This window comes from Patagioenas fasciata, chromosome 1 (genome assembly GCF_037038585.1).
Source record: "Patagioenas fasciata isolate bPatFas1 chromosome 1, bPatFas1.hap1, whole genome shotgun sequence".
Taxonomy (NCBI): Eukaryota; Metazoa; Chordata; class Aves; order Columbiformes; family Columbidae; genus Patagioenas; species Patagioenas fasciata.
In genome coordinates this window covers 184,880,181-184,892,464 of record NC_092520.1, presented here as the reverse complement: position 1 = coordinate 184,892,464, position 12,284 = coordinate 184,880,181, and the positions used below count along the sequence as shown (strand labels likewise).

At 41.9% G+C, this 12,284-nt stretch overlaps 1 protein-coding gene across 4 annotated transcripts in view; it reads left to right on the top strand.

Annotated features, from left to right (window-relative positions):
• Window positions 1-1,225: 1,225 nt before the first annotated feature.
• Window positions 1,226-12,284, top strand: part of PNPLA8 (patatin like domain 8, phospholipase A2) — a 40,969-nt gene continuing 29,910 nt past the window's right edge. The window contains exons 1-5 of one of the 4 annotated variants that reach the window (XM_065854396.2): window positions 1,229-1,487; window positions 2,440-3,653; window positions 4,436-4,585; window positions 7,190-7,341; window positions 9,581-9,675. In XM_065854396.2, coding sequence (XP_065710468.2) covers window positions 2,532-3,653; window positions 4,436-4,585; window positions 7,190-7,341; window positions 9,581-9,675 — 1,519 coding nt within the window. In that variant the 5' untranslated portion in view covers window positions 1,229-1,487; window positions 2,440-2,531. The other 3 variants (XM_065854413.2, XM_065854404.2, XM_071803284.1) reach the window with 3 other exon arrangements.

The following is a 12,284-nucleotide window of genomic DNA, read 5'->3' as shown; positions in this document are numbered from 1 at the left end:
GAGCCCAGGAAGACGGGAGGGTGGGGGGAAAAACGTTTTATGACTTGTTTTTATTTCTCACTATCCTACTCTGTTATTAATCGGCAAAAAAAATTTATTTCCCCAAGTCAGGTATGTTTTGCCCATGATGGTACTTGGTCAGTGATCTCCCTGTTCTTATCTCAATCCATGACCTTTTCATGGGTATTTTCTCCCCCTGCCCTATGGATGGAGAGGGAGTGATAGAGCGGTTTGGTGGGCACCTGGTGACCAACCAGAGTCAACACACCACATTGACAAAAGCCAAGAAAGTGACTACGAATTATTCAGTTAATATTCATAAAATATTCAAGAGCTGGAGAATGTCTTGCACTAGGAGATGTAGAAAGTTCAATCTGTTCAATTTATAAAAAATATGTGATAATAATTACAACATGCAACGGATGTGGATTTTCCTTTGGGGAAGAAATTATCACATTAGAAAATTAATTTTACTTTTTTAATTTGTGAGAAAGAACAGAAGCAGATGACTGGAATCTCAAACCACAAATGAAACTCTGTCCTGCTTCTAATGCTCAAGGCGAGGCATCCATCAGCACATGAGGCTCATGGGACACACACCATCCTTCACAGCCACCCCAACTTTAGGCAATGTCATGAACATTGTGTTCCGGAGAGGCCGCACAGGCTGTAAGCTCACAGGCCTGCTGCTGAAGTCTGCCTGGGTATTATCAAGGTGCCTCCCAAACCTGTCAAATCCATGAAAAACCCAGTATCCGTGACTTTTCTCCAGAATTATGCGGTAAATGCGGGGGGATACGCCCGGTGCGCCCACACCGAGAGGTGGGAGGGGAGGTGGCCGGGCAGGGGAGCACTTTCTCCCTACGGCCCCCTCAATCCCAGCGCCTCCGCGGGGTCGATGCCAAGAGCCCGGTGCCGCAGGCAGCACCAGGCAGCAGCACCAGGCAGAACCGCCAGGCGAACAGCCCCGCTGTCACCGGGCGGACACGGGGCGGACCCGGGGCGGACCCCGGGCGGACCCCGGGCGTACCCCGCACGGACACGGGGCGGACCCCGGGCGGACCCCGCCCCCGCCCCGCCCGTGCTGAGGCGAAACGGCCCCGGCCCCGCCCCGCGTGCCGCTCCGCACGTCCCCGCCCCGCCCCCGCCGGCCGCAGCTCTCGCGCGTGCGCCGCCGCCGCGGCCGTGACCTTGCCCCACCTGGCTCCGCCCCCCGCGGCGGCCGGTGAGCGGGCGCGTGCCTCAGCTGTTTCCGGCAGTGCGGGGCTCCGCGCACGCGCGGTAGCGCGGCCCAGCTCAGCTCGGGGCTCCTCGCCGCTGTCGTTGTCGCCGGTGTCCCCTCCCGCCCGCTCCGCCGGGTGGCACTGCGCGGGCCACGGCCACGGCCCCGGCCCCGGCGGCCGCCCTGGTTGTGAGCGCGCTGGGCCTTGCCTGGCGTTCGGCAGCGGCCTGGGGAGTGGGGGGAGGCGGCAGCCCTTGCCCAGCAGGTACCACCCGCCGCCGGGCTGGGCCGCGTCGCGTCGCCCCGGGGGGCGGAGGGCGAGGCGATGAGGGGGAGGGATGAGCGCGTGCCGGGCACGCGGGGCTCGCGTGCGTGACGCAGGGGTGGGTGTGGGCGCGTGACGTGGGGCCGCCGGGACGGGACGGGCTGGGCCCCGCCGCTTGTTGATACGGCCGCTCTCGAAATCGTTTCTGCGAAATGGTGCAAGGTACGGACAGAACCTGCTCCTCCTCCCGCGGCGGGTGGCACCCTGTGCCCATATAGCGGCCTGCAGCCCGGCTGCGCCGCGGGGTCGCTGCGGGAGCGGACGGGCACGGCGCAGGTTCAGGCACCGCTGAGGCAGCTCGAGGTAAGGGTACCCCTGCCTGCGGTGGCATCGCGGGCTGCGCGGTGGTTGGCCTGCCCGACCTCCCCGGCACTTGTCACAGGAGCTGGAGAAGTCTGAGCTTGCCGTTTAAGTGAATAATGCATTCACTGCTGCGATTGCAGCATGACACTTATGTACTGTGTGAAATTCTGATCCACCTCAGAAACGTCTTATATTTACCTTGTACAAAGAACTGGTGTGCAAGGGGTTGGTAATATGATGACAGTTTCATTTGAAATTTGGTCTCTGCAGAGGATAATTTGCTGAAGAGATACTGGAAAGACCAGCGAGCAATTTTCTATATGTCACTAATTGCTTTTGAGAATTGTTGCATATTGCTCAAGATAGGCTTAAACTGGCCTTTAAGAAATAATTGTGTTGAAATGAAAATGTTTGGATGACACTACCAAAAGCCCTGAGCAGCAGATATCCCCATGAGATTATTTGGTTTGAATGTTTATCTGTCTTTACTGAAAGAATAAATAAGCTGCATCTGTTTAAGTATCTCTGCGATTTTAGTTTAACTTGTTACTGATTTGGGCTTTTATTGTTTTTTTTTTTTATTTTTCAGATGACACTGTGATACGAGACTTATTTATGGAAATAAATTTTCTGGAATGAAGTAGACAAGCAACGTAGAAAAGGTGTGATTATTTATAAGTAATGACAGTTCGTTTTTCTCTAGACACGTACTTGTTCTTTGTGATTAACCCAAAAAGACTTTGGTGGAAGCAAAGAAACAAATACCTGTTTTTTTATAGACCTCAATTTAGCTGGAGGATAAATCATGCGATTCAGCAAAGAGTTTTTCATACAAGCGAACCTCGGTGTAAGTGGGCCAGAAGCAGAACACTTTGGTATAACAAATACGTTTACAGCCATGACTTTTTATACTACAGAGTTTCTAAACTTCTAACTTCTTCTGCCAAAGGACTTACAAAAGTGAACAATCGCATGTCACGAATTAAGAATACTATAGAATCCGTTTCGAAGGCAGTGTCTGGCACTCACAGTGAACTTGTTTCACGGATAGCTCGATTAAAGTCACATTCAGGTACTCCGGGAAAAGCAAATAAAAGTAATGCAGATACAGATAACCTCAGTGCTAATCTAGAAAATGCTAAACAAGTCTCAGATGCCAGAAGTCATGAGGATTGCAACAGAGGCCCAGCTGCAAAGAAATCCACTTGTGTAAGTGAAAACTCAGAGTCTATGTTAGTAAGGTCAAGAGGCACTTACCAAGATACTCCAGAAGATTCAGTGTCTACTAGAAACCACCTTTTTCATATAAGCTACTTTTCTACGAATTTTGGAGAGACTTTCAACTTTGTAGCTGATCATATCAACTGGTACTTTAATAATTCTGTTATGGATCAAGAGAGAAAAAGGAATGCTTTACTACAGGACTCGAAAAATGAAGAGAAGAGTAAATGTGATTCATCAGAAAACACTGAAATGAGTGAAGAGAAGATAGTGGATTCAGCAGCAACTTTAGCTCCTGAAGCAGAGACTCTGGGTGCTGAAAAGGCAAATGCTGCTCTTCCAGCTTCCACTAAAAAAAGTATTGCAAACTTTCTTTCGTATCCCAGTAACAGTGTACAGGCTTTTGTGGACAGCTACATTGGTGGGTTGGTTCCCAGGTTAAGATCCGATGCAAAAGTTGTTTCACAACAAAAGAGTAAACAGCCAGAACAAAAAGTGTCTGAGAAGTATGAGGAGGACAAAGCAAAAGAGGTAAAGGCTGCAGAAGAGAGGGAAAAGCATCTGTTTCTACAGAGAGAAAAGGCAAGTCAGTGTTTAGTGTTATTTCTTTATATATTATTTCTATGTATATTTTATTCAAGTGTGTATGTATATATATATACACAACTGTGTATACGTCTATATGTAAACTTATATAGTTACATCAATAAGCACATATCTATGTATGTACTTGCATACATGTAAGTACACATGTACGCAGGTGTGTACATATGTACTTCTATAAATATTTATATACACATGTATAAAATCAAAATAAATTTATACATATTATATGTGAGTTATATATAAATTTACATATCCATATATGTACTTGCAAGTAAGTATATGTATACGTAAAGGTGTATGTTTTTATGTAAGTACATATATGTAACTTTATATATTAAGTATATATGTAGATAATGTCTGTATAGTATATGCATATATTTAGTTCATATGTATGTAGAGAGTACATAAATATAGATAGATCTAGTTGCGTTGGTGTTGTTGTAGTTATAGTAATCTTACACCTGGTCCAAATACTGTGATTTCAGGCCTGCCCTGAAAATACATTTGAATCCATGCTGACACGTGTTTGGTGTATTGTTGCTGTGATCCTCCTTTATTTACTTTTCTAGTAAACAGAGTCAAAAGGTTGCCTGTTTATGTTTAAGCAATGCTTACTTGGATCCTGTAGCAGGTCTGTAGTACAACATGCAGTCCTTTACTTCTGAGAAGTCTTAAAATAAGTTTGGAATTAGTCTTGACAAGTTGTACATGTTTCTTAGAGTGGTTTTATGTTATTTGTATAACTTATCTTGTTTTAGATTATTGCAAGAGTGAGTATTGATAACAGGACTCGAGCTTTAGTTCAAGCCCTACGAAGATCCTCTAATCGAAGAATCTGTATCAGCAGGGTTGAAGAACTGACCTATCATCTTCTAGAATTTCCGGAGAGCAGAGGAGTTGCAATTAAGGTGCAAATAGGCTTTATGCTTAGACAAAATATAAATATCTGATAGATGATTTACATAGAATAACAAAACTTTCTTCTGTGCTTTTATGGGCTAGTCATTTATTTATTTTTTTTAAAGAAAGCAAATGTCACTCCAGTCTTCAAAAAGGGCAGGAAGGATGACCTGGGTAAATATAGACTTGTCAGCCTCACCTCCATCCCTGGGAATGTGATGGAACAACTTATCCTTGGTGCCATCTTAAGAGGGTCATTAGGGGCAGTCAACATGGCTTCACCAAGGGGAAGTTGTGCTTGTTCAACCTCATTACCTTTTGTGAGGACATAACAAGGTGGATAGATGGTGGCAGAGCGGTGGATGTGGTCTACCTTGACTTCAGTAAAGCATTTGACACAGTCTCCCACAGCATCCTCACAGCTAAACTGAGGGAGTGCGGTCTAGACGATTGGGTAGTGAGGTGGACTGGGAACTGGCTGAAGGAAAGAAGCCAGAGAGTCGTGGTCAATGAGGCGGAGTCTAGTTGGAGGCCTGTATCTAGTGGAGTGCCCCAAGGGTCAGTACTGGGACTGGTATTACTCATTATATTCATCAACAATTTGGACGAGGAGTAGAGTGTGATATCAGCAGGTTTGCTGATGACACCAAGCTGGGAGGAGTGGCTGACACGCCGGAAGGCTGTGCTGCCATCCAGCGAGACCTGGACAGGCTGGAGAGTTGGGCGGGGAAAAATTTAATGAAATATGACAAGGGAAGTAAGTGTAGGGTATTGCATCTGGGTAGGAACAACCCCAGGTTCCAGTATAAGTTGGGGAATGACCTATCAGAGAGCAGTATAGGGGAAAGGGACCTGGGGGTCCTGGTGGACAGCAGGATGACCATGAGCCAGCACTGTGCCCTTGTGGCCAGGAAGGCCAATGGCATCCTGGGGTGTATTAGAAGGGGGGTGGTTAGTAGATGGAGAGAGGTTCTCCTCCCCCTCTACTCTGCCCTGGTGAGACCACATCTGGAATATTGTGTCCAGTTCTGGGCCCCTCAGTTCCAGAAGGACAAGGAACTGCTGGAGAGAGTCCAGCGCAGAGCAACAAAGATGATTGAGGGAGTGGAGCATCTCCCTTATGAGGAAAAGCTGAGGGAGCTGGGTCTCTTTAGCTTGCAGAAGACTGAGGGGTGACCTTATTAATGTTTATAAATATAGAAAGGGTGAGTATCATGAGGATGGAGCCAGGCTCTTCTCGGTGACAAATAATGGTAGGGCAAGGGGTAATGGGTTCAAATTGGAACACAAGAGGTTCCACTTAAATTTGAGAAGAAACTTCTTCACGGTGAGGTTGACAGAACAGGCTGCCCAGGGGGGTTGTGGAGTCTCCTTCCCTGGTGACATTCAAAACCCGCCTGGACACATTCCTGTGTAACCTCATCTAGGTGTTCCTGCTCCAGCAGGGGGATTGGACTAGGTGATCATTCAAGGTCCCTTCCAATCCCAAACATTCTGTGATTACAATCTGAATCTCTCTTTTTATAGCATTTTTTTAGCTGGTTTAAGCAGATTGATATGCAAACTATCAGTAGTTTAGCTTAAGGGTCTTAAGATTGCAATGTTTAATTTAGAAACAGAGAGCATTGTCATGTGGATAGATAGTATAGCTTTTTCTCGTGGTATCCAAAGGTCATACACTTGTGTCCTCTGTTGCAATTGACCAAACAGAATGTACGGTACAGTTGATCTACATATGCACAACTGTTTTTGTGCTTGTTTGCATGCTTCCTTTGAAGAGAAATGACAAGAATGGAGTAAAACCATCACATAAGCTCATGTAATCTAATCCTACTCATTCCTTTTCCTGCAGTGAGAGGACAGGAGGTGGGTGGTAGACTATTTTAGCAGTACTAACCAAAGCACAGGTTTTGTTAGTCCTGTACCTTTTTCTAGAAGATGGCAAATGTGTGACATAGATTGTAAAATTGCTCAGAAAAGAGATCTTTGGGAATGGAGTGCAGACCAGATGAATCATCTGGGCAGGGCACAGGTTGGGCATCCACATTAATAGATGGAAATTACTTTAAAATGAAAGAATGCATTCACTACTCCCATTTTTATGATGATACACTGTATCTTTGTGATAATAATTGTAAATTTAAAAATACCCAATGTGAGGAAGAATTTTAATTTTTGTTTTATTTTTGTCTCAGTGTACTTTGAAGGCATTTCCCATTTTGAAGCATTATGGTACTTATTCATCAAAGCCTGGGCTTTTAGCTATACTCAGTGTGCTCTGTACTTGAGTTTATTTTGGCCAATGTGAAATTATTATCTGGAAAACTGAACTGCTAGTAAATATAGCTTTTCTAGCTATTAGAAAGATTTGCATTTCACCTTGTTTGTTTAATTCTGATAGGTGAGTAGTTTAGCAATGAGGGCCTTACTACATAATACTGGAGTCTATCCTTTCCGTTGTTAGAAAGAGAGATCGGTAAATACAGATTTAAAGAATTTTTCCTCTGAGTTTAAGTAATATAATACTTAAATGCCAAACTAGTAAACTTAAGTATGGATTGTCTTGGTATAAACATACAAAGATATTTCATTCTAATTATATTTATCAATAGGAAAAATTAATCCCATGCCTACTGCGACTGAGACAGGCGAATGATGAAAGTCTTCAGGCTGCTGTTAGAGAGACTTTAGCTGTAATTGGATATACAGACCCTGTGAAAGGCTGGGGAATTCGGGTCCTTGCTATTGATGGAGGAGGAACAAGGTAAAACCTCTGGGTTTTTTGTGTAATTGTAGACATTTTTCATACTGTAACTGAAAATAAAATTTCAGTTTCTCTTTAAGTTTATGTTCAAAGATGCAATTTGTGATTTACAATTCTGTATGTTGGACCATCCAAGTGATGGGTTTCACTTTGTACGCATTTGTGCTTAAATTGCCATGCATTAGGAGTCCTGTGACATGGAAATTACCCATTTAAAGTTGGGTACATACTTAAGTACTTGAATTGGCTCTTTCTCCGTTTTGAAATGAATTAAATAGTTGAGTTAGTCTGCTCACAAGCCTAATCTCAGAATACAAAATTTTTGTGAAATGCTACAAGTACTCGGTGATTATGGTTGTGTTGACTTAGTAATACAAAAAATGTTGTTGTGCTTTTCTGGAGGGTGACCTGCCTTAGCAGGACTAGTCTCATATGAAACATTTAATAGGCTAGTAGTGAAAGTTATTCTATCCAAGTTAGTAATTTACATTTCTTCTACAATGAACACTTTTTTCTTTGGTTTATGTACCACATCTCCTTAGTTACGTGAGCACTAGGTCTGCATGAATTTGTGCACCTACCACAATTTGTGAAGAGTAGCAGCAGAAGCACATTTGTTACATTTGAGGTCCGATGAAGAGCTGTGTTTTCAGGCATATTTGAAGAAATCTTGTTGGCAAATATTTACCAATTCACAAGTCTTTAGTGGTAGACAGTGAAATATTACGTCCGTGTAGAAATAGTTTCACCAACGCTTTGTTTCCCCATAGTATTTCTTTACTTGCATCAAAGTCAGTTGTTCTCAGTGAGGAGTATGTCACAGCTTCAACATTTGTGTTTCCAAAAATTCATTGTAAACCATAAACATTTTGCAAAGTAGAAAGAATGATACTTAACAAATAAGAGCATGATGCCAATATATATAAATAGTTTGTTAACTTTTATGTTAGATTTTTAGTGACATTACAAGGACACTTTTTTCTCATTTATCTTCTTCAATTTGGCACCTTGCCAGCAAATCACGTATGAAATAGTTGCCATCAACCATTCTGTGGATTTTTTTTTTTTTAAATTAATCAGAATTTTACCTTTTCTGTAGACTTGGTGCTTATACTAGGCAGTAGTATTTTAAAAAATACGGGGCTACTGCCTTAATACAACATAAAATAATTATTAAAATATTTTAATGAAGTTTAAGTATTTATGGAAAATTATACAAGCTTAACCTTGTTTTAAGGGAAGTATTCTGTAGCTCTGAATGCTGAAGTATTGTTTTGTTCCAATAAAATACGAGGGCAGTTTGGTAGTATGGTATTGTAAAGGCATATATATATATATATCTATCTACACATATATATATATACCTCTTATATACCTATTAATAAAACAGATAGAAAAGAGTTTTGTATGTGTTTCATTGTCAATGGAGGATTTTTTGCAGTATGTTTAATAGTACAAGATTTTCAAGAAGTGGCCACTGATTTTGCATTTCCAGTTGTCTTAGAGTGATAGTTAGATCTATACCACTATTGAAACAAGTCCAGGGAGTGACCATGAGCACTGACCACTGATTGTTGTGCCACCTAATTGGTGGCATTGAGGTGGTTATAGTTTTGGACTGGGTTAACTAGTGCTCTTCAGCACAAGCCAGGACAGATTTGGGGACAGCGTGCAGGAGGTGCCATCCTCAACAGAATGTGTTGGCAAGAGGGTGCTTGGTTTGGTGCACCTGCTGTACACAGTTCTCCAGCAGAGTTTGCCCCTTTGCATGCCAGATGCTCTGTTTCATGCTATAGAAGCAAAAGTGTGATGATCTGGAATGCATTTCTCCCATTATTTCTGATACATTGAATTGAGGCAAAAAAATCAGACAGAAAAATAGTGTGTTGCCCCATTAAGACCAAACTGTATGTGCTGTGCAGGGTGGATGCAGCCAAAATCTATCCTCAGTCTACATCCACAGAAGATGATCATCCCTGAGCCTTTGCTACAAAATGATACAGCTGTAGCTATTGCGTACTATTTTTGGTATGTCTGTGTATGTCATTTATAAGTATCTAATATTCATCAATCCATTTTAATCATGTTTTGTTACTTTTTTATTCCCTGAAATATTCAAGATTCTTACTGTTGCAAGTTACAAAGTTGTAATTAGTTATAACTAAGTAAAGGTGAACTTAATTAGAGCTATGTAAGATAAAATTACCATTGTGTGTGAAGGATCTTTTTTGTGTTTCAGGGGTTTAGTTGCACTTCAGACTCTACGGAAACTAGAAGAACTAACTGGAAAGCCGGTTCATCAACTTTTTGACTACATTTGTGGTGTAAGCACAGGTAATTGTTAAGCCACAAGTTGGTATTTTGTCATGAATATGCTAAAAGAACATCTGAGGACTAATGTAGATTTTGCAGAACTTGCTGGTTTCTGGCTGGAAGTGTAAACTGGGAGAGTACAGGTGTGACTTGTAAAGGCTTTCTTTTTTCTTCTGAAGAAGAACTTTGAGTGATTCATTGTATACTTGTTGCTTCTAATTAAAACCTCCAATTCATTTGTCATTTTTTTCAATGTCATCTTGAGCAGATACAAGTAGCTTAGATGTTTATGCGACTTTACAGACAGCTAAGGTAATATCCCTCAGGGACTGATGCTGAACCAGTGATATTTCCTGTCTTCTATTAATAAACTACACAGCAGGACAGAGTCTACCTGTAGCAAGATCCTGGATGATACTAGGAGGAGTGGTCATACAGTGATGCCCTCTCTTCAGATCAGCCTGTGCAGGCTGGAGAAATGGCTTGATGGGAACCACCTAGGGTTCAATAAAGCCAAGTATCAAGCCTTCCGTCTGAGGTGAGCTGACTGGCTGGAAGCCAGCTTTGCAGAAAACAACCTGGTCCTGTTGGAGTACCTTGAACATGAATGATCAGTGTACCCTTGTGACCATGTATTGGCTTGCATGCGCAAATATGTACCCAACAGATTAAGTGTCTCTGGCCACTGTATGTCTGCTTTTGGGCTTCTCAGTAAATTCTTAATCTGTTTGATGCATTCTTACAGATACTGAGTGAGTCTGGCAGAGGACCAAGTACATGGTCAGGAGACTAGAGGTCATGACAGAGAAGAGTGCAAGAACTAGGTTTACTCAGGCATGAGAAGACTAAGGAGAGACCTTATTGCTGTTTCAATTAATGGGAAAACAGAGAAGATGGAGCTAGACCCTTCTTGAAGGAACACAGTGATAGGAGAAAAGCCAACAAAGAAGTTGGAATATGGCAGGTTACAGTTGGGCATCAGGAATCATGTTTTCCTTGCAAGGATGGTCAGACACTGGAAGAAGTTTCCTGCATGGGCTGTGAAATCTCCGTACTTGGATATATTCAAAACTCAGCTGAACAAGTCCTGAGTAACCTGTTCTAATTGAACCTGTTTGAACAGGAGATTGGACTAGATGACCTCTAGAAGTCCCTCCCAGCCTTAATTAGTCTGTGACTCAGTGATAAGTTACTCTTCCCTAGGAAGCAGGAAACTCTAATCCATAAGGTTCTTGTTAAAAGACAGTCATCTCTTTTGGAAATGATACTAGACCAGTAGCACCATAATTCTGATTTCTAATATAAGCGGTATGCTGTAATTAATAGCTCTGTTTCCTTTAGAAGCTGACATTCTTTTTTTTCACTATACTCATCTTCCAGACAGTTTAATTCAGAAATAACATTAAATGCAGTCGCTATTAGTATATATAATGTTTATAATGTTCATGTTTTCAGAGATTTGCTTAGTAGACTCAAAATAGTAGAGAACAATGTCTACTAGACAGAATTTGTTTGTATGCAGAATATAGTTCCCTGCTTTACATTTTTAATAGTCTTTGAATAAAGTCCTCTGTTAATTTAGCAGTAAGTGGTTGGTTTTTTGGAAGATAGTTTCACTAACAAAACAATTCTCTAATGTCTCCTTCAATCATGTTAAAGACATTTTATCTTTGATAGAGAGGCCTGGTGTTCTTAAGTTGATCCCACTACTCTGATTAAACCTAAATTTATTCTTAACCCTTCATGAGATTTGTGGGTTTGTAAGTGCTAGTAATATGTTCTTTCAAGCTTTGTTTACACTATCAAGTGTTTGCACTAGTTCTCCTTGCATTGGGTGACAAGATGTGGCTGGGATTGGCTGTACATATTTGTCAGTGTGTGCTAGCAGTGTACTTTACTATTTCAGTTTGTGTTGATGGTACATGTCAATAAGATTTGCAGAAGCTTGCAACTGGATGAATAGTGGTTTGAAAGACTGATGTATTAAGTGGTAGGAAGGAGCTTCTTGTGCATTAGAGGAGGGGGGTTTTTTTGTTTTGTTTTTTGTTTTTTTTTCCCTGCTGTGCTTTTCCTTTCTCTTAATATCATTTAGCTGTTTTGCCTTTGAGGTTTAGAAATAAGCAGTTTGTTGTGAATTCAGCATCACAGAGTCTGTCTTTGTAGTTATCTTCCCTGTACTTCTCTTCACTGGTGGTCATAGGATGTAAATGCAGGTAGTTGTAGAGAAAGATCACTATAATGATGCTGGGAATTCTGCAAGTGAGGATGATTATCACTATTTTCAAGAGTATGACATGCTTTTATAAATGCACAGAGCACTTAACCCATTGAGGACAACTTATGTGTAGGTATGCTGTGGATGTGGCTTGTGGCTTGTTTGCACTGCTTGTGCAGTCTTCAAATATGTCACAGATACTTCTCAATAGTGGTATACTTATGATTCAGTCACAGGAAGCAGTTTATAACATCAAGAGTATGTGATCAGGCTAAGCACATACTATGACATTTTCAGGTGTGCTGGCCTGCCCCAAGAATTCTCAAAATACACTTTTTTTTTTCCTAAATTTCTATATTGATTTAATAACTAGTGGCATTCAGATGCATTGTATGAGAGATTCAGTCATTGACAT